The sequence below is a fragment of the Nerophis lumbriciformis genome, linkage group LG24, assembly GCF_033978685.3.
Source record: "Nerophis lumbriciformis linkage group LG24, RoL_Nlum_v2.1, whole genome shotgun sequence".
Taxonomy (NCBI): Eukaryota; Metazoa; Chordata; class Actinopteri; order Syngnathiformes; family Syngnathidae; genus Nerophis; species Nerophis lumbriciformis.
Window position 1 is genome coordinate 5,542,501 of NC_084571.2, and position 19,666 is coordinate 5,562,166.

Consider the following 19,666-nt stretch of genomic DNA (forward strand, 5'->3'; position numbering starts at 1 on the left):
GAAAAGACCGATTTAAAAAAATATATATTAAAAAATATATATATTAATTTTTTGTTTTGTTTTTACTTGGGACTTCCCACGGGCCTGATCCGGCCTGCAGGCCGTAGTTTGGGGACCCCTGCTCTCGATCCACTCCAGGTTTATGTGTCCATATAAAGATTTTTGTTTGTTTGTTTTATGCCCTTTGTGTCAAAGAAAACCCAGTTTTTTATGGCAAAAACACAAAATATGCCAATATTTCCCCCAAAATAATTTCAAAGCAAAATATTTTATATATTATTGGAGACCTAAATAGGTCAATAATTAATTAATTCATATTTTTTGAGCAATGAAAGTTTTTTGTTCCATCCATCCATCCATCTTCTTCCGCTTATCCGAGGTCGGGTCGCGGGGGCAGCAGCCTAAGCAGGGAAGCCCAGACTTCCTTCTCCCCAGCCACTACGTCCAGACTTCCCCGCGGCCTCCTACCGGTCGGACGTGCCCGAAACACCTCCCGAGGGAGGCGTTCGGGTGGCATCCTGACCAGATGCCCGAACCACCTCATCTGGCTCCTCTCGATGTGTTGTTTGTTTTTTAAATCCCACTAAAAGAATCGGTGATCCGAAAAAGTCTTAAAAGCGTTAAAAACAAGTCTTTCCTTTTTTTATTTTTTTTTACTTTTACCATTTAAGTCTCTAGATCCGTCAATTATTAATTGGAATTATTTTTTATGTTTTTAAATGTGTTTTTTATGGCGTTTTTGTGAAACAAAACTTTGTTTTTTATAGCAAACCCCCCAAAAATATTCAAAAGTGGAATTTTTGAAGTAATTGAAGCCAATAATTCAATAACAACATTGATTTTGAGCAATGACAATTTAAGAAAAAAAACCAGCCTGAATGGCAGCTTTGTGTTATTAGATCCAACATTACAACTTTTTCTTGTTACATTTCACCTGTTTGCTCTTTTATTCCACTTTTTAAGCACAATCTTAAAATGTGACGCTGCGAGTCGCAAATTTGGACACCCCTGCTCTAAGAGAAGCATTTTTTTGGGAGATACTGGGAACGACAAGACAACAACTTTAAAACCTCATTCATGGAGATGAGGCGCTACCTTCCAACATGCGTCATCCTGATGCGATCGCTGGGCTTGACCTCCACGCCGTCCTTCAACCATTTGCCAGTCACTTTCTCATCGGACACCTCGCACTTGAACATGGCCTGCTCGCTCGCCTTCACCGTCAGGTCGGCGATGCTCTGCAAAACCTGCAGCTCCTTTTCTGCAAACAAGCACAGCGTGTCGGTGTTTCCCATACCTGCAACAAATACATTTGGCACTACTTGTTTGCCCGAGCTCATTAACACATTATAATGGGACTGTCTGTGAAGGATTTCCCTCTGTACAGTAACTCTGCTTGTTAACACATCTCTGCCAGAGAATACGAATATACAGCAGGAGGGATCAGTGTTGCCAATTTAGACAACTTTCAGAGTCATCCAGATGATCTTTTTTAAACAATCAACTTGCTGGAAAAAACTCAACATTTTCTGGTCTTATTGGACACTTTTAGAGGCAAACACGTATCGCTCTTCTCAAAAAGCTGTATGTCCGGCTGTTGCGTCCCCATTTACCGCACATTTAAAGCACTCACAGGTGGCGTTGTCTTACTTGTGTCAGTAAAAACACAAAGAAAGAAGAGAATGTTATTTGTAATTCTAAACATTTTAGTTTTTTCATATTTTTTGCTCACTTTTTGTCCTTCCCACACAGTCCATAAAAACTACATGAAGATGCGTCAAGGACAATTATGCAAATTATACAATGACATTGGCAAGTCCCCCACCCCCAGCATGAATCATATATTATATATATACATATATATATACATATACATATATATACATACAGGTAAAAGCCAGTAAATTAGAATATTTTGAAAAACTTGATTTATTTCAGTAATTGCATTCAAAAGGTGTAACTTGTACATTATATTTATTCATTGCACACAAATCTACCCGTGCCTGGTTTACGGACCATGGTATTTCTGTTCTAAATTGGCCCGCCAACTCCCTTGACCTTAGCCCCATAGAAAATCTGTGGGGTATTGTGAAAAGGAAGATGCAGAATGCCAGACCCAAAAACGCAGAAGAGTTGAAGGCCACTATCAGAGCAACCTGGGCTCTCATAACACCTGAGCAGTGCCAGAAACTCATCGACTCCATGCCACGCCGCATTAACGCAGTAATTGAGGCAAAAGGAGCTCCAACCAAGTATTGAGTATTGTACATGCTCATATTTTTCATTTTCATACTTTTCAGTTGGCCAACATTTCTAAAAATCCCTTTTTTGTATTAGCCTTAAGTAATATTCTAATTTTGTGACACACGGAATTTTGGATTTTCATTTGTTGCCACTTCAAATCATCAAAATTAAATGAAATAAACATTTGAATGCATCAGTCTGTGTGCAATGAATAAATATAATGTACAAGTTACACCTTTTGAATGCAATTACTGAAATAAATCAAGTTTTTCAAAATATTCTAATTTACTGGCTTTTACCTGTATACATTTTTACATAGCGCTTTGACACTATTTCCACATCCACCCATTCACACACTGATGGCGGGAGCTGCCAGGCAAGGCCCTAACCACGACCCATCAGGAGCAAAGGTGAAGTGTCTTGCTCAAAGACACAACAGACGTGACGAGGTTGGTGGAAGGTGGGGATCGAAACAGGAACCCTCAGGTTGCTGGCACGGCCACTCTCCCAACTGCGCCACGCCGTCCCCCATATATACATGCATAACATATACCGGTATGTATATATACATACATATATAAATATATATACATATATGTATGTTTATACATATATACGTGTATATATGTATAAACGTAATATGTCCCTGTTCGGGCGCCAGAAGGGGGAGGAGGTGAGGGTGGATTCAGACTCTTGGATTCAGACTCCGTACAACAAAATAGCTTTAACAATATTCCTGTGGGTAAGAAGTTATAACTAAATTGTTGTAAGTTTGTAAATTTGAAGGGGGAGGAGGTGAGGGTGGATTCAGACTCTTGGATTCAGACTCCTTACAACAATTTATATATATATATATATATATATATATATATATATATATATATATATATATATATATATATATATATATATATATATATATATATATATGAATTTGACCAAGCAACCCCCCCGTACCAAAAAGCCCTTGATGAAAGCGGATACAATTTCACCCTCACCTATGAACCCACGCCAGGAAACCAGCCAAAAAAGAACAGAAAACGGAACGACATCATCTGGTACAACCCCCCATACAGCAAAAACGTCTCAACGAACATTGGACACAAATTCCTCAATCTGATTGACAAACACTTTCCCAAAGACAACATCCTAAGAAAAGTATTCAACAAGAACAACATTAAATTGAGCTACAGCTGCATGAACAATATACGACAAATCATCTCAAACCACAACAAAACAATTGCAAATGAGCCGCCGGCCCTCAGACAGAGCGACTCCAAAACCAACAAAGGATGTAATTGTCGAAAGAAACCTGATTGCCCTCTCAACGGGGGGTGCTTACAAACATCAGTTGTCTACCAATCTAAGGTAATACGCAAGGACATTAACACATCCGACACATATGTAGGATTAACCGAGGGAGAATTCAAAACCAGATGGAACAATCACAAGGCCTCTTTCAGGAACAAAAACCTGCGAAATACCACAGAACTCAGCAAACACATTTGGGACCTCAAAGACAATAATGTTGAATATTCAATAACATGGCAAATTCTTGCATCCAGCACACCTTACAATAGTGGTAATAAAAGATGCAACCTATGCTTGAAAGAGAAACTGTTTATTATTTACCGTCCAGACCTGTCATCCCTCAACAAGCGCAGCGAAATTGTAACAACATGCCGCCATAGACGGAAACACCTCCTAGGTAACACATGAGCCAATTACCACGCCCCTAGGCCAGCCTGTACCCACCCACTCTGTGCCCTATATAAACCATGGTATGCGAATGCTCCCATTAAAATCTCCTGACGATTGAGGGTACCCCCCCTCATGAAACAGGCCTGTAGAGATGAAATAGTCTTGTGATTTTTTTCCCCACACATACATATATATATATATATATATATATATATATATATATATATATATATATATAGCCATCCATCCATCCATTTTCTACCGCTTATTCCATATATAAATATATATATATATATATATATATATATATATATATATATATATATATGTATGTATGTATATACATATATGTGATTGATTGATTGATTGAGACTTTTATTAGTAGATTGCACAGTGCAGTACATATTCCGTACAATTGACCACTAAATGGTAACACCAGCAAAATGGACTCAAACTGGATTGATAAACTGATCCGGAAAGCCGGCCAAACTATTGGCATGCAGTTGGAGGCGTTTGTGTCAGTGAGGGATAGGACACTGGACAAACTGCTGGCCATCATGGACAATCCTGCCCACCCACTCCACCTGACAATTAAGGGACAGCGGAGCTCATACTCCAACAGGCTCCTTCAACTTCCTTCCCGCACTGTGCTGTATAATCACTCGCCATACATCAATAGATGACATCTGCCTATTACCTGACACCTGACATGTTAGCTACTTCTCTTTGTTTATAATGTTTATAATGTCTATTTTCTATTTCCTGCTGGATCTACTCTCTATTTATGCTGCTGCTGTCATACTGTATATACTGTAATATTGTGCATGTGTTGTATATATTGTATATAAGTTATAGACATAATATAATATATCTGTATATCTGTATATATATATTATTCTGTACACATATTATGTATATATTTGTATATATGTTGGATTTTTTGTCGCTATATTATATACTATTTATACATGCATTGTCCCTTCCATCCTTACACTTTCCATCATTGTAACTGAGCTACTGTGTTGAACAATTTCCCTTGTGGATCATTAAAGTTTGTCTAAGTCTAAGTCTAAGTCTAAGTCTAAGTCATTTTCTACCACTCGTCCCTCTCGGGGTCAAGTGAAATGAGTCAAACAGAGAACAATGGTAGATATGAAAAACACTAACCTATTTATTTTTAACCGTCTGGAATGGACTTATGCTGTCTTTAAGTTGAAGTGGAGTGGTATTATTTTTTTGGGCTCTTCTGCATTGGGGACTTTGTACGTGTAAGTAATATGCAACTACAATTATTTGATAATTGTTTATATTGACATATTCTTGCCCCGATGTGGGATCTGAGCCGAGGATGTCGTTGTGGCTTGTGCAGCCCTTTGAGACACTCGTGGTTAAGGGCTATATAAATAAACTTTGATTGATTGATTGTTTGAGTTTTCATTAAAAACAAGGCAGAGGTTTTATTTGACAGGTATATTTAACATTTTGGCTACTGTACCATTACACACATTGGGGCGGCATAGCTCGGTTGGTAGAGTGGCCGTGCCAGCAACTTGAGGGTTCCAGGTTCGATCCCCGCTTCCGGCATCCTAGTCACTGCCGTTGTGTCCTTGGGCAAGATACGTGACCCCCCTTCTCCCAGTGCCACCCACACTGGTTTAAATGTAACTTAGATACTGAGTTTTCACTATGTAAAGCGCAGTGTTGGGACTAACGCTAACAACCTTCACTTTACCCGGAAGTGGGTCTTTACAGCTGAGGGTGAATGACGAGGCCGGTGGTTTGTTGCAACTTTGTGACTTTATTGGAAGCAGCCATCCACCAAGCTAGAGCACCTGCACGCACTCACTGTCGCCGGTCCCTCACCTCTCTCGCCCACTCACTCACTGACGTCACTCACCTCACATGCTGTCATATCTTAAAGGGCCACACACACACACACACACACACATACGCTACTCTCATAACAACTAACAAGACATCATGGTGAAGCCAGAAGTCGAGTTTCTTAACATGGAGACATTCTCAATACTTTTCTTTTGTCGAGCACGAAGAAAATAACATTTTAGTTAAATGTAAGTTGTGTCTTGGATCAAAGATCCTATCTACTTAAAGTTAAAGTTAAAGTGCCATTATGTTGCAGCTATTTAAAATAGTTTTGTCAATTTGTTCTGGCCTGAAATAAATTGGCCCTTTGAAACATATCTTTGTCTTTGTGTGTTGTATTTAGACCACATTGCTTTCTGAGTTCAGTGATGCAAATGCATGTCAAGTTGATCAACAGATTGTATTATTCTCCAGTGCAATAACAGTACTGAAATGAAGGCTAAAAGGGCATTAATGGGAGCCTTAAAAAAAAAGAAGTAACTAAATAGTTACTTTTCACAGTAACACATTACTTTTTGGTGTAAGTAACTGAGTTAGTAACTGAGTTACTTTTGAAACAAAGTAACTAGTAACTGTAACTAGTTATTGGTTTTCAGTAACTAACCCAACACTGGTAAAGCGCTTTGAGTCACTAGAGAAAAGCGCTATATAAATATAATTCACCTTCACCTACACACAGTTTGAACAGCAACACTGTGTTTGAATATAGGAAAATAAAACACTGTACTTTAATCAAGTGATGCTTTGGCGTACCACATATTGAGAATCAGTGATTTAAACAAGGTGTCGTAGGAGAGGGATGTAGAACTTACTAGGATTTCACAATACGTGTATAAAAAAAATAACTTTTTTTTTTTTGTCCATCTTTTTGGCTTTTAGCAACATCGACCTCCAAGATGGATCCCTCGGGGCGGTATAGCTCGGTTGGTAGAGCTGCCGTGCCAGCAACTTGAGGTTTGTAGGTTCGATCCCAGCTTCCGCCATCCTAGTCACTGCCGTTGTGTCCTTGGGCAAGACACTTTACCCACCTGCTCCCAGTGCCACCCACACTGGTTTAAATGTAACTTAGATATTGGGTTTCACTATGTAAAGCGCTTTGAGTCACTTGAGAAAAAGCGCTATATACCGTATTTTCCGCACCATAAGGCGCCCTGGGTTAAAAGCCGCGCCTTCAATGAACGGCATATTTCAAAACTTTGTCCACCTATAAGCCGCCCGGTGTTGTAAGCCGCATCTAACTGCACTAAAGGAATGTCAAAAAAAACAGTCAGATAGGTCAGTCAAACTTTAATAATATATTAAAAACCAGCGTTCTAACAACTCTGTTCACTCCCAAAATGTACGCAAATGTGCAATCACAAACATAGTAAAATTCAAAATAGTGCAGAGCAATAGCAACATAATGTTGCTCGAACATTAATGTCACAACACACAAAATAAACATAACGCTCACTTTCTGAAGTTATTCTTCAGTCATAAATCCCTCGAATTATTCTCTTTCGGTGTCCGAATTGAAAAGTTGGGCGAATGTGGGATCCAAAATGGCCGGCTCCGTCTCGCTGTCTCCCTGTCTTAGTGAAGGTGTGTTCGCCTTCGGTCATCCATTGTTCCCACGCAGTTAGCAGTCTAGCTTCGAATGCCCTGTTGACACCAATATCTAGCGGCTGGAGGTCTTTTGTCAATCCACCCGGAATGACGGCGAGTATTGAATTAAGCGCGTAAGCGTGTCTCTTAATGTGATGTTATGAGCTAGCAAATATAACAACTACACTACCCAGCATGCAACGATAGTGACGAGCATGCGCGGTAGCCCTGAGAAGCGTTGTTGTATGCTGGCAGTTAGAATGTGGTTATGAGCACGCTGTGAGTAAACGTTGAGAACTCAGTTAACACGCCTCGTCTGCATTATTTATAATTAGACAGACAACACACTTAATAGGAGCCATTTTGGGGTCTTTACATAAACACACAAATGGAAATGAAACGTCACATATCCCAGCATGCACCGCGCGCTTCTTCTACCGGGAAAAAAGATGGCGGCTGTTTACCGAAGTTGCGAGACCGAAACTTTATGAAAATGAATCTTAATATTTATCCATATATAAAGCGCACCGGGTTATAAGGCGCACTGTCAGCTTTTGAGAAAATTTGTGGTTTTTAGGTGCGCCTTATAGTGCGGAAAATACGGTAAATGTAATTCACTTCACTTCACTCTGTGCGCATGTTTTTCTCTTTACCCCCGCTCTTGTCCGTGCGACGGCGCCCAGGGGAACGAACGTGTCCCCAATTTTTGGAGCGGTAAGACCGGACCCCGGCGACACTTTCCGACGTGTCGAGCAAATTACCCTGACCAATAACGGTGATGATCTGCGGATGCGGAGATAAACTGAGCAGCTTTAATTACGGCGTGAGCGCTAACTCATTTAATGCTTGTCAAAATTAAAAACGTCAACATGTTAAATTCTCCTCCAGCTCCTAATTGAAATACCTGACAGCTAACGTCTGGCAGGCGCTGATGGCCAATTAGTTTGCTGTTGGCGTTCACTTTGGTTTCATGGGCCGTTTGATATGTTGTCTTCATGTCACATTAAAACTTCATTTTATCCCAGATTGAGCAGATTGGCCTGCCGGGAAAAGATACCTTCGACTTCCAGCTCGGCCTTGGACTCCCCACCATTGGTGAAGGCGTAATAGGTGCCTACGTCCTCCTTGCTGGCGTCGTTTATGATCAGGATGTGCTTCTTGCCGTCCTTTTTGAATCTGTACTTGGAAGCCGCGCTGTCTTTGGTCAGCTCTACACCGTCCTTCATCCTGAAGACAAACAGAGTTTCAGGACCATCAAAAGGCGCTTTGGGAGTGTCCGGGCGCACCATTTGACGTGAGCTCCTTCCTCCGAGACCTCCACCTCGAACTCCACCTTCTCTCCCACCACCGTGTGTACGTCGTCCAGCAGCTTGGTGATGGTCACTGGAGGCTCTGCGCAACGATAAAACATGTACAGTCAAGGAATACAGTATGAAAGGGGGTCACGGGTCGCCATATGGGCCCAGTGTGGGAGTAGGAAAAAAACCTCAGCAAACATAAGCATGTAAAATAACTCATTTTTTAATCAGATTAATCACACTGAATTTGGATTAATCATGATTAATCACAGGTTATTCAGAATCACAATCAGAATCAGAATAATTTGTATTACCATTGTTTGAGAACGGGTTCACAAACTAGGAATTATACTTGGTGCAATCGTGCAACATAAAACACATATAATTAACATATATTACTTGCTTGTATGATTTCAAATAACTTTTTTTAAAAACACCCCAATATTTGGACACAAATGCCTTTTTATTGTCAGAATGTCATACAGGAACATCTTTTTAAATGTTTTATTTAAATGTTATTAATTTGTTAAATTTGCTTCATCTGAAGTCCAGTCTGTCAAGACGTGGACTTAGGCGTGGATTGTTTTCCCGAGGTGCAACGGATTTGGACAGGACACGGCGTGAAGGTGAATACATATTTAATTTTAACACTCAAAAAAGGAATAAACAAAAGGCGCGCACAAGGGCGGAAGTACAAAACTTGGCTATAAAACAAAAACTCGCACAAAGGCAGAACTATGGACAAAAAAACAAAAGACACTAACTGTGGCATTAATCAACAAAACTTACTTGCGATGACATGAACAGGGCAGCATGGACTATGAACATGAAACAGAGTGTCAGGAGTGTGTCAAGAGTGATGTCGCCAGGCTGACTGCCTGGCGACATGATTAGTGAAAACAGGTGCGTGACTCAAAATGTGAAAACGTGAGACAGGTGCGTGACATGACGATGTGAACCAGGTGAAACTAATGGTTACTATGGTGACAAAGGGAGTGAAGACAAGAACTAAAAAGTGTCCAAAAACCAAGCAAAACATGATCACAGACATGACACAATCAGGGTGTATTTTAGAGTGAAATTCACCACATTCATCTTTGCAGTGACGTATGCATCAAACTTCATTTTATTTTTCATTATATTTTATTTCATTATTTTATTTTTATTTATTTCAAATTATTTATAATTTATGTACATTTATTTGTATGTATTTTTATTTATTTATACATTGACTCGATCACTGACCATACTGTGTAACAACGGTAAATTGCGTGATTCATCTGCATAGATAAATGATTAATGCGATCATTTTTTGTGATGACATAACTCGTTATTTTTGACAGCCCTATTAAGCACACACGTGGACATAGAACTCGAGACTTGTAACGGGAAGGGGACCGCCGCCGCAGTTCCGTAACCCTAACCCTAAAAGTATTATTTTAGTGCGAAAAGAACCATATATTTAACATATAGTAAGATTTGTTTTGTTCAAATTAAGCATAAAATAAAAAAAATTTGTGGTCCCCTTTATTTTGAAAATAATCGAAAGTATGTAAATACATTTTGGTACCAGCACCAGTGCCAAAATATTGGTGTGGGGACAACCCTACAGATGTACAGTATATTAATAGATAAAGTAATAAACTCACCCATAAACACTATACACAGTGTACCATTCACATCTGCATTTACGCTTCCTTAGTTTAATAAGTTGTTTAAACAAACAAGCGTGTTTACCTTTCCAGATGACGGCGCTGATCTCCTTTCTTTTGTACAAACTACAGCACCTAGTTGCCGACATGAATGACACCTCGCAGCACACAGATGTAATGTTTTGTAAAAACATTATTATTTGTTTTCTTTGCTGTAGCTGTTACATATACTATAATATTCCCATCCATCCATTTTCTACCGCTTGCCTTATTCTGTCGCGGGGGGTATGTTATGTTAATATTACACATATATGTAAATATTACACATATGTTATATTTTATATTGCTACTATGGTACATTTTTAGTCTACTCAATACCTGCATTATCCTTTCCATCCTTACCCTTTCCATCCTTTGTAACTGAGCTACTTTGTGGAACAATTTCCCTTCCATCCATCTATTTCCTACCGCTTGTCCCTTTCGGGGTTGCGGGGGGTGCATTCGGTTGTTATATATTGTATATATTATATAAAAATATAATAATATAATATATCAGTATATATTATATACTGTATATCCATTCATCCATCCATTTTCTACCGCTTGTCCCTTTCGGTGTCGCGGGGGGTATTATGTAAATATTACATATATGTTATATTGCTACTATGGTACATTTTTAGTCTACTTTATACCTGCATTATCCTTTCCATTTCTTACCCTTTCCATCCTTTGTAACTGAGCTACTTTGTGGAACAATTTCCCTTCCATCCATCCATTTTCTACAGCTTGTCCCTTTCGGGGTCGCGGGGGGTGCTGGAGCCTATCTCAGCTGCATTCGGTTGTTATATATTGTATACATTATATAATAATAAAATATATCAGTATATATTATATACTGTATATCCATCCATCCATCCATTTTCTACCGCTTGTCCCTTTCGGTGTCGCGGGGGGTATTATGTAAATATTACATATATGTTATATTGCTACTATGTTACATTTTTAGTCTACTCAATACCTGCATTATCCTTTCCATCCTTACCCTTTTCATCCTTTGTAACTGAGCTACTTTGTGGAACAATTTCCCTTCCATCCATCTATTTCCTACCGCTTGTCCCTTTCGGGGTTGCGGGGGGTGCATTCGGTTGTTATATATTGTATATATTATATAAAAATATAATAATATAATATATCAGTATATATTATATACTGTATATCCATTCATCCATCCATTTTCTACCGCTTGTCCCTTTCGGTGTCGCGGGGGGTATTATGTAAATATTACATATATGTTATATTGCTACTATGGTACATTTTTAGTCTACTTTATACCTGCATTATCCTTTCCATTTCTTACCCTTTCCATCCTTTGTAACTGAGCTACTTTGTGGAACAATTTCCCTTCCATCCATCCATTTTCTACAGCTTGTCCCTTTCGGGGTCGCGGGGGGTGCTGGAGCCTATCTCAGCTGCATTCGGTTGTTATATATTGTATACATTATATAATAATAAAATATATCAGTATATATTATATACTGTATATCCATCCATCCATCCATTTTCTACCGCTTGTCCCTTTCGGTGTCGCGGGGGGTATTATGTAAATATTACATATATGTTATATTGCTACTATGGTACATTTTTAGTCTACTTTATACCTGCATTATCCTTTCCATTTCTTACCCTTTCCATCCTTTGTAACTGAGCTACTTTGTGGAACAATTTCCCTTCCATCCATCCATTTTCTACAGATTGTCCCTTTCGGGGTCGCGGGGGGTGCTGGAGCCTATCTCAGCTGCATTCGGTTGTTATATATTGTATACATTATATAATAATAAAATATATCAGTATATATTATATACTGTATATCCATCCATCCATCCATTTTCTACCGCTTGTCCCTTTCGGTGTCGCGGGGGGTATTATGTAAATATTACATATATGTTATATTGCTACTATGGTACATTTTTAGTCTACTTTATACCTGCATTATCCTTTCCATTTCTTACCCTTTCCATCCTTTGTAACTGAGCTACTTTGTGGAACAATTTCCCTTCCATCTATTCATTTTCTACCGCTTGTCCCTTTCAGGGTCGCGGGGGGTGCTGGAGCTTATCTCCGCTGCATTCGGTTGTTATATATTGTATACATTATATAATAATAAAATATATCAGTATATATTATATACTGTATATCCATCCATCCATCCATTTTCTACCGCTTGTCCCTTTCGGTGTCGCGGGGGGTATTATGTAAATATTACATATATGTTATATTGCTACTATGTTACATTTTTAGTCTACTTTATACCTGCATTATCCTTTCCATCCTTACCCTTTCCATCCTTTGTAACTGAGCTACTTTGTGGAACAATTTCCCTTCCATCTATTCATTTTCTACCGCTTGTCCCTTTCAGGGTCGCGGGGGGTGCTGGAGCTTATCTCCGCTGCATTCGGTTGTTATATATTGTATACATTATATAATAATAAAATATATCAGTATATATTATATACTGTATATCCATTCATCCATCCATTTTCTACCGCTTGTCCCTTTCGGTGTCGCGGGGGGTATTATGTAAATATTACATATATGTTATATTGCTACTATGGTACATTTTTAGTCTACTTTATACCTGCATTATCCTTTCCATTTCTTACCCTTTCCATCCTTTGTAACTGAGCTACTTTGTGGAACAATTTCCCTTCCATCCATCTATTTCCTACCGCTTGTCCCTTTCGGGGTTGCGGGGGGTGCTGGAGCCTATCTCAGCTGCATTCGGTTGTTATATATTGTATACATTATATAATAATAAAATATATCAGTATATATTATATACTGTATATCCATCCATCCATCCATTTTCTACCGCTTGTCCCTTTCGGTGTCGCGGGGGGTATTATGTAAATATTACATATATGTTATATTGCTACTATGGTACATTTTTAGTCTACTTTATACCTGCATTATCCTTTCCATTTCTTACCCTTTCCATCCTTTGTAACTGAGCTACTTTGTGGAACAATTTCCCTTCCATCCATCCATTTTCTACAGCTTGTCCCTTTCGGGGTCGCGGGGGGTGCTGGAGCCTATCTCAGCTGCATTCGGTTGTTATATATTGTATACATTATATAATAATAAAATATATCAGTATATATTATATACTGTATATCCATCCATCCATCCATTTTCTACCGCTTGTCCCTTTCGGTGTCGCGGGGGGTATTATGTAAATATTACATATATGTTATATTGCTACTATGTTACATTTTTAGTCTACTTTATACCTGCATTATCCTTTCCATCCTTACCCTTTCCATCCTTTGTAACTGAGCTACTTTGTGGAACAATTTCCCTTCCATCTATTCATTTTCTACCGCTTGTCCCTTTCAGGGTCGCGGGGGGTGCTGGAGCTTATCTCCGCTGCATTTGATTGTTATATATTGTATATATTATATAAAAATATAATAATATAATCCATCCATCCATTTTCTACCGCTTGTCCCTTTCGGGGTCGTGGGGGGTGCTGGAGCCTATCTCAGCTGTATTCGGTTGTTATATATTGTATACATTATATAATAATAAAATATATCAGTATATATTATATACTGTATATCCATCCATCCATCCATTTTTCTACCGCTTGTCCTTTTCGGTGTCGCGGGGGGTATAATATGTAAATATTACATATATGTTATATTAGTAACACTTTAGTATGGGGAACACATATTCACCATTAATTAGTTTCTTATTAACAAGCAAATTAGTAACATATTGGCTCTTAATTAGTCAATATTAAGTACTTATGCCTTATTCTGCATGGCCTTATTATACAACCAGTAAGCCATTAACTAAGAGTCTTCCCTCAATAACCTCAGAATTATTGCGTATTAGTAACCCTAACCCTTATATGTTCCCCTAGTGCAGAGGTGTCCAAACATTTTCCAGCGAGGGTCCACATAGAGAAAATTTGAAGGATGCATATTAAAAATACTCAAACGAAAACAATTTGGGTGAACATATGCTAACATTTGAAAAAAACTTCTACGTCTTAGCTTTGTGTTATAGATAACAAAGCAATAAAATAACTCATGATTATTTTAATAATGATTTTATATGTATTTATGTTAACTGTGCTCGAAAGTAAGCCTGTATTTACTAATATTGCTACTATACGGTCAACTGAAACATTTTTGAGAGCTTTAGTACACTCAAAAACATACCATGTCCCACAAGAAATGTGTACACTTTTTCATCATGACAGGACACACGGAAATCATCAAAGACCTTATCCAGTAAGACGCTCAGGTTGTCGGCCATTTGTGGTTTTCAGGTCCCATTTTTGGGGGATTTGGTCCCGTTTAGTTTTTTTTTGTAATTCGGGACCTGTTTAGTTTGTTTATAGAATGTGTCGCGGGCCAATAAAAACTGAGCCGAGGGCCGCAAATGGCCCCGGGGCCGCACTTTGGACACCCCTGCCCTAGTGTCTAGATAACTCTAAATTAAGTCTTTGTTACTTTAATAAGCAACTAATTAATGGTGAATATGTTCCCCATACTAAAGTGTTACCGTTATATTTTATATTGCTACTATGGTACATTTTTACTTTATACCTGCATTATCCTTTCCATCCTTACCCTTTCCATCCTTTGTACCTGAGCTACTGTGTGGAACAATTTCCCTTGTTGATCAATAAAGTTTGTCTAAGTTTAAGTCTAAGTCTACGATGCTATTTTAAACTTCATGTGCGGCGATGATACGGAGGTTTGTCGCTGCAATAGCAACTAATTAACTCAGTTAGTTTTGAAGGGCGCCTAGCACGTCTCTATAAGTGCACTGCAAAAAGTCAGCGTTCAAAAACAAGAAAAAAATAAGAAAAAAATTAGGGGTATTTTATTTGAACTAAGCAAAATTATCTGCCAATGGAACAAGAAAATGTGGCTTGTCACGACTTTCCAAAACAAGTCAAATTAGCTAACTTCAATGAACCCAAAAATACCTTAGAATTAGAGATGTCCGATAAATGCGTTAAAATGTAATATCGGAAATTATCGGTATCGGTTTTTTTATTATCAGTGTCGATTTTTTATTATTATTATTATTTTATTATTTTTTTATTATTAAATCAACATAAAAAACACAAGATACACTTACAATTAGTGCACCAACCCAAAAAACCTCCCTCACACTCATTCACACCTTAGGGTTGTTTCTTTCTGTTATTAATATTCTGGTTCCTACATTATATATCAATATATATCAATACAGTCTGCAAGGGATACAGTCCGTAAGCACACATGATTGTGCGTGCTGCGGGTCCACTAATAGTACTAACCTGTAACAGTTAATTTAACTAATTTTCTTTAATTACTAGTTTCTATGTAACTGTTTTTATATTGTTTTACTTTCTTTTTTTATTAAATTTTTTTTTTTTTAATGTATTTATCTTATTTTATTTTATACATTTTTTTTAAAAGTACCATATCTTCACCATACCTGGTTGTCCAAATTAGGCATAATAATGTGCTAATTCCACGACTGTATATATTGGTTGATATCGGTATCGGTTGATATCGGTATCAGTAATTAAAGAGTTGGACAATATTGGAATATCGGATATCGGCAAAAAGCCATTATCGGACATCCCTACTTAAAATAAGTATATTCTCACTAATAACAACTGTACTACTATATGAGTATGTATTTTCTATTGTTTTATTGAAAATAAAACAGCAAAGTCCATTTGGCTGTCATCTGTTTTAATATGAGAAACGATTGTGTCAAAGTCATGATTTTTTTTTTTTCATGCTTGAAATAAGAAATTATTACTTTAAAAAAAGTAGTTTTATGATGACACAGCTTTGCAACAGTTGATTATTCTAGTTTCAAGCATGTTTTACTCAATATAGGTCATAAAATCTCAGCAACAAGCTGTAATATCTTACTGAGATCATTTAGGACCAAAACCCTTAAAACAAGTAAAACAACATAAACAACATAAAATCTGCTTAGTGAGAAGAAAATAAGCAAATATCACCCTTATTTGAGATATTTAATCTTACTTAGATTTCAGTTTTTGCAGTGTGGCGGTCAAAACAATCAATCAATCAATCAATCAATCTTTATTTATATAGCCCTAAATCACAAGTGTCTCAAAGGGCTGCACAAGCCACAACGACATCCTCGGTACAAAGCCCACATATACAAACATCCATCCATCCATCCATCCATCTTCTTCCGCTTATCCGAGGTCGGGGCGCGGGGGCAGCAGCCTAAGCAGAGAAGCCCAGACTTCCCTCTCCCCAGCCACTTCGTCCAGCTCCTCCCGGGGGATCCCTAGGCGTTCCCAGGCCAGCCGGGAGACATAGTCTTCCCAACGTGTCCTGGGTCTTCCCCGTGGCCTCCTACCGGTCGGACGTGCCCGAAACACCTCCCGAGGGAGGCGTTCGGGTGGCATCCTGACCAGATGCCCGAACCACCTCATCTGGCTCCTCTCGATATGGAGGAGCAGCGGCTTTACTTTGAGTTCCCCCCGGATGACAGAGCTTCTCACCCTATCTCTAAGGGAGAGCCCCGCCACCCGGCGGAGGAAACTAATTTGGGCCGCTTGTACCCGTGATCTTGTCCTTTCGGTCATGACCCAGAGCTCATGACCATAGGTGAGGATGGGAACGTAGATCGACCGGTAAATTGAGAGCTTTGCCTTCTGGCTCAGCTCCTTCTTCACCACAACGGATCGATACAGCGTCCGCATTACTGAAGACGCCGCACCGATCCGCCTGTCGATCTCACGATCCACTCTTCCCTCACTCGTGAACAAGACTCCGAGGTACTTGAACTCCTCCACTTGGGGCAAGATCTCCTCCCCAACCCGGAGATGGCACTCCACCCTTTTCCGGGCGAGAACCATGGACTCGGACTTGGAGGTGCTGATTCTCATCCCAGTCGCTTCACACTCAGCTGCGAACCGATCCAGTGAGAGCTGAAGATCCTGGCTAGATGAAGCCATCAGGACCAAATCATCTGCAAAAAGCAGAGACCTAATCCTGCAGCCACCAAACCGAATCCCCTCAACGCCTTGACTGCGCCTAGAAATTCTGTCCATAAAAGTTATGAACAGAATCGGTGACAAAGGGCAGCCTTGGCGGAGTCCAACCCTCACCGGAAACGTGTCCGACTTAATGCCGGCAATGCGAACCAAGCTCTGACACTGATCATACAGGGAGCGGACCGCCACAATCAGACAGTCCGAATATATATCAATATATATCAATACAGTCTGCAAGGGATACAGTCCGTAAGCACACATGATTGTGCGTGCTGCGGGTCCACTAATAGTACTAACCTGTAACAGTTAATTTAACTAATTTTCTTTAATTACTAGTTTCTATGTAACTGTTTTTATATTGTTTTACTTTCTTTTTTTATTAAATTTTTTTTTTTTTAATGTATTTATCTTATTTTATTTTATACATTTTTTTTAAAAGTACCATATCTTCACCATACCTGGTTGTTCAAATTAGGCATAATAATGTGCTAATTCCACGACTGTATATATTAGTTGATATCGGTATCGGTTGATATCGGTATCAGTAATTAAAGAGTTGGACAATATCGGAATATCGGATATCGGCAAAAAGCCATTATCGGACATCCCTACTTAAAATAAGTATATTCTCACTAATAACAACTGTACTACTATATGAGTATGTATTTTCTATTGTTTTATTGAAAATAAAACAGCAAAGTCCATTTGGCTGTCATCTGTTTTAATATGAGAAACGATTGTGTCAAAGTCATGATTTTTTTTTTTTCATGCTTGAAATAAGAAATTATTACTTTAAAAAAAGTAGTTTTATGATGACACAGCTTTGCAACAGTTGATATTCTAGTTTCAAGCATGTTTTACTCAATATAGGTCATAAAATCTCAGCAACAAGCTGTAACATCTTACTGAGATCATTTAGGACCAAAACCCTTAAAACAAGTAAAACAACATAAACAACATAAAATCTGCTTAGTGAGAAGAAAATAAGCAAATATCACCCTTATTTGAGATATTTAATCTTACTTAGATTTCAGTTTTTGCAGTGTGGCGGTCAAAACAATCAATCAATCAATCAATCAATCTTTATTTATATAGCCCTAAATCACAAGTGTCTCAAAGGGCTGCACAAGCCACAACGACATCCTCGGTACAAAGCCCACATATACAAACATCCATCCATCCATCCATCCATCTTCTTCCGCTTATCCGAGGTCGGGTCGCGGGGGCAGCAGCCTAAGCAGGGAAGCCCAGACTTCCCTCTCCCCAGCCACTTCGTCCAGCTCCTCCCGGGGGATCCCGAGGCGTTCCCAGGCCAGCCGGGAGACATAGTCTTCCCAACGTGTCCTGGGTCTTCCCCGTGGCCTCCTACCGGTCGGACGTGCCCGAAACACCTCCCGAGGGAGGCGTTCGGGTGGCATCCTGACCAGATGCCCGAACCACCTCATCTGGCTCCTCTCGATATGGAGGATCAGCGGCTTTACTTTGAGTTCCCCCCGGATGACAGAGCTTCTCACCCTATCTCTAAGGGAGAGCCCCGCCACCCGGCGGAGGAAACTCATTTGGGCCGCTTGTACCCGTGATCTTGTCCTTTCGGTCATGACCCAGAGCTCATGACCATAGGTGAGGATGGGAACGTAGATCGACCGGTAAATCGAGAGCTTTGCCTTCTGGCTCAGCTCCTTCTTCACCACAACGGATCGATACAGCGTCCGCATTACTGAAGATGCCGCACCGATCCGCCTGTCGATCTCACGATCCACTCTTCCCTCACTCGTGAACAAGACTCCGAGGTACTTGAACTCCTCCACTTGGGGCAAGATCTCCTACCCAACCCGGAGATGGCACTCCACCCTTTTCCGGGCGAGAACCATGGACTCGGATTTGGAGGTGCTGATTCCCATCCCAGTCGCTTCACACTCGGCTGCGAACCGATCCAGTGAGAGCTGAAGATCTTGGCCAGATGAAGCCATCAGGACCACATCATCTGCAAAAAGCAGAGACCTAATCCTGCAGCCACCAAACCAGATACCCTCAACGCCCTGACTGCGCCTAGAAATTCTGTCCATAAAGGTTATGAACAGAATCGGTGACAAAGGGCAGCCCTGGCGGAGTCCAACCCTCACTGGAAACGTGTCCGACTTACTACCGGCAATGCGGACCAAGCTCTGACACCGATTATACAGGGAGCGAACCGCCACAATAAGACAGTCTGTTACCCCATACTCTCTGAGCACTCCCCACAGGACTTCCCGGGG

At 39.6% G+C, this 19,666-nt stretch overlaps 1 protein-coding gene across 2 annotated transcripts in view; it reads right to left on the reverse strand.

Moving 5' to 3' along the window:
* The window catches only part of mybpc2a (myosin binding protein Ca), a 96,383-nt gene that overhangs the window by 36,632 nt on the left and 40,085 nt on the right, over window positions 1-19,666 (reverse strand). For both annotated transcript variants that reach the window (XM_061981394.1, XM_061981395.1), the window contains exons 9-11: window positions 8,700-8,805; window positions 8,471-8,640; window positions 1,096-1,261 (exon numbers count right to left, since the gene is read on the reverse strand). In XM_061981394.1, coding sequence (XP_061837378.1) covers window positions 1,096-1,261; window positions 8,471-8,640; window positions 8,700-8,805 — 442 coding nt within the window. The remainder of the gene's footprint in view (window positions 1-1,095; window positions 1,262-8,470; window positions 8,641-8,699; window positions 8,806-19,666) is intronic.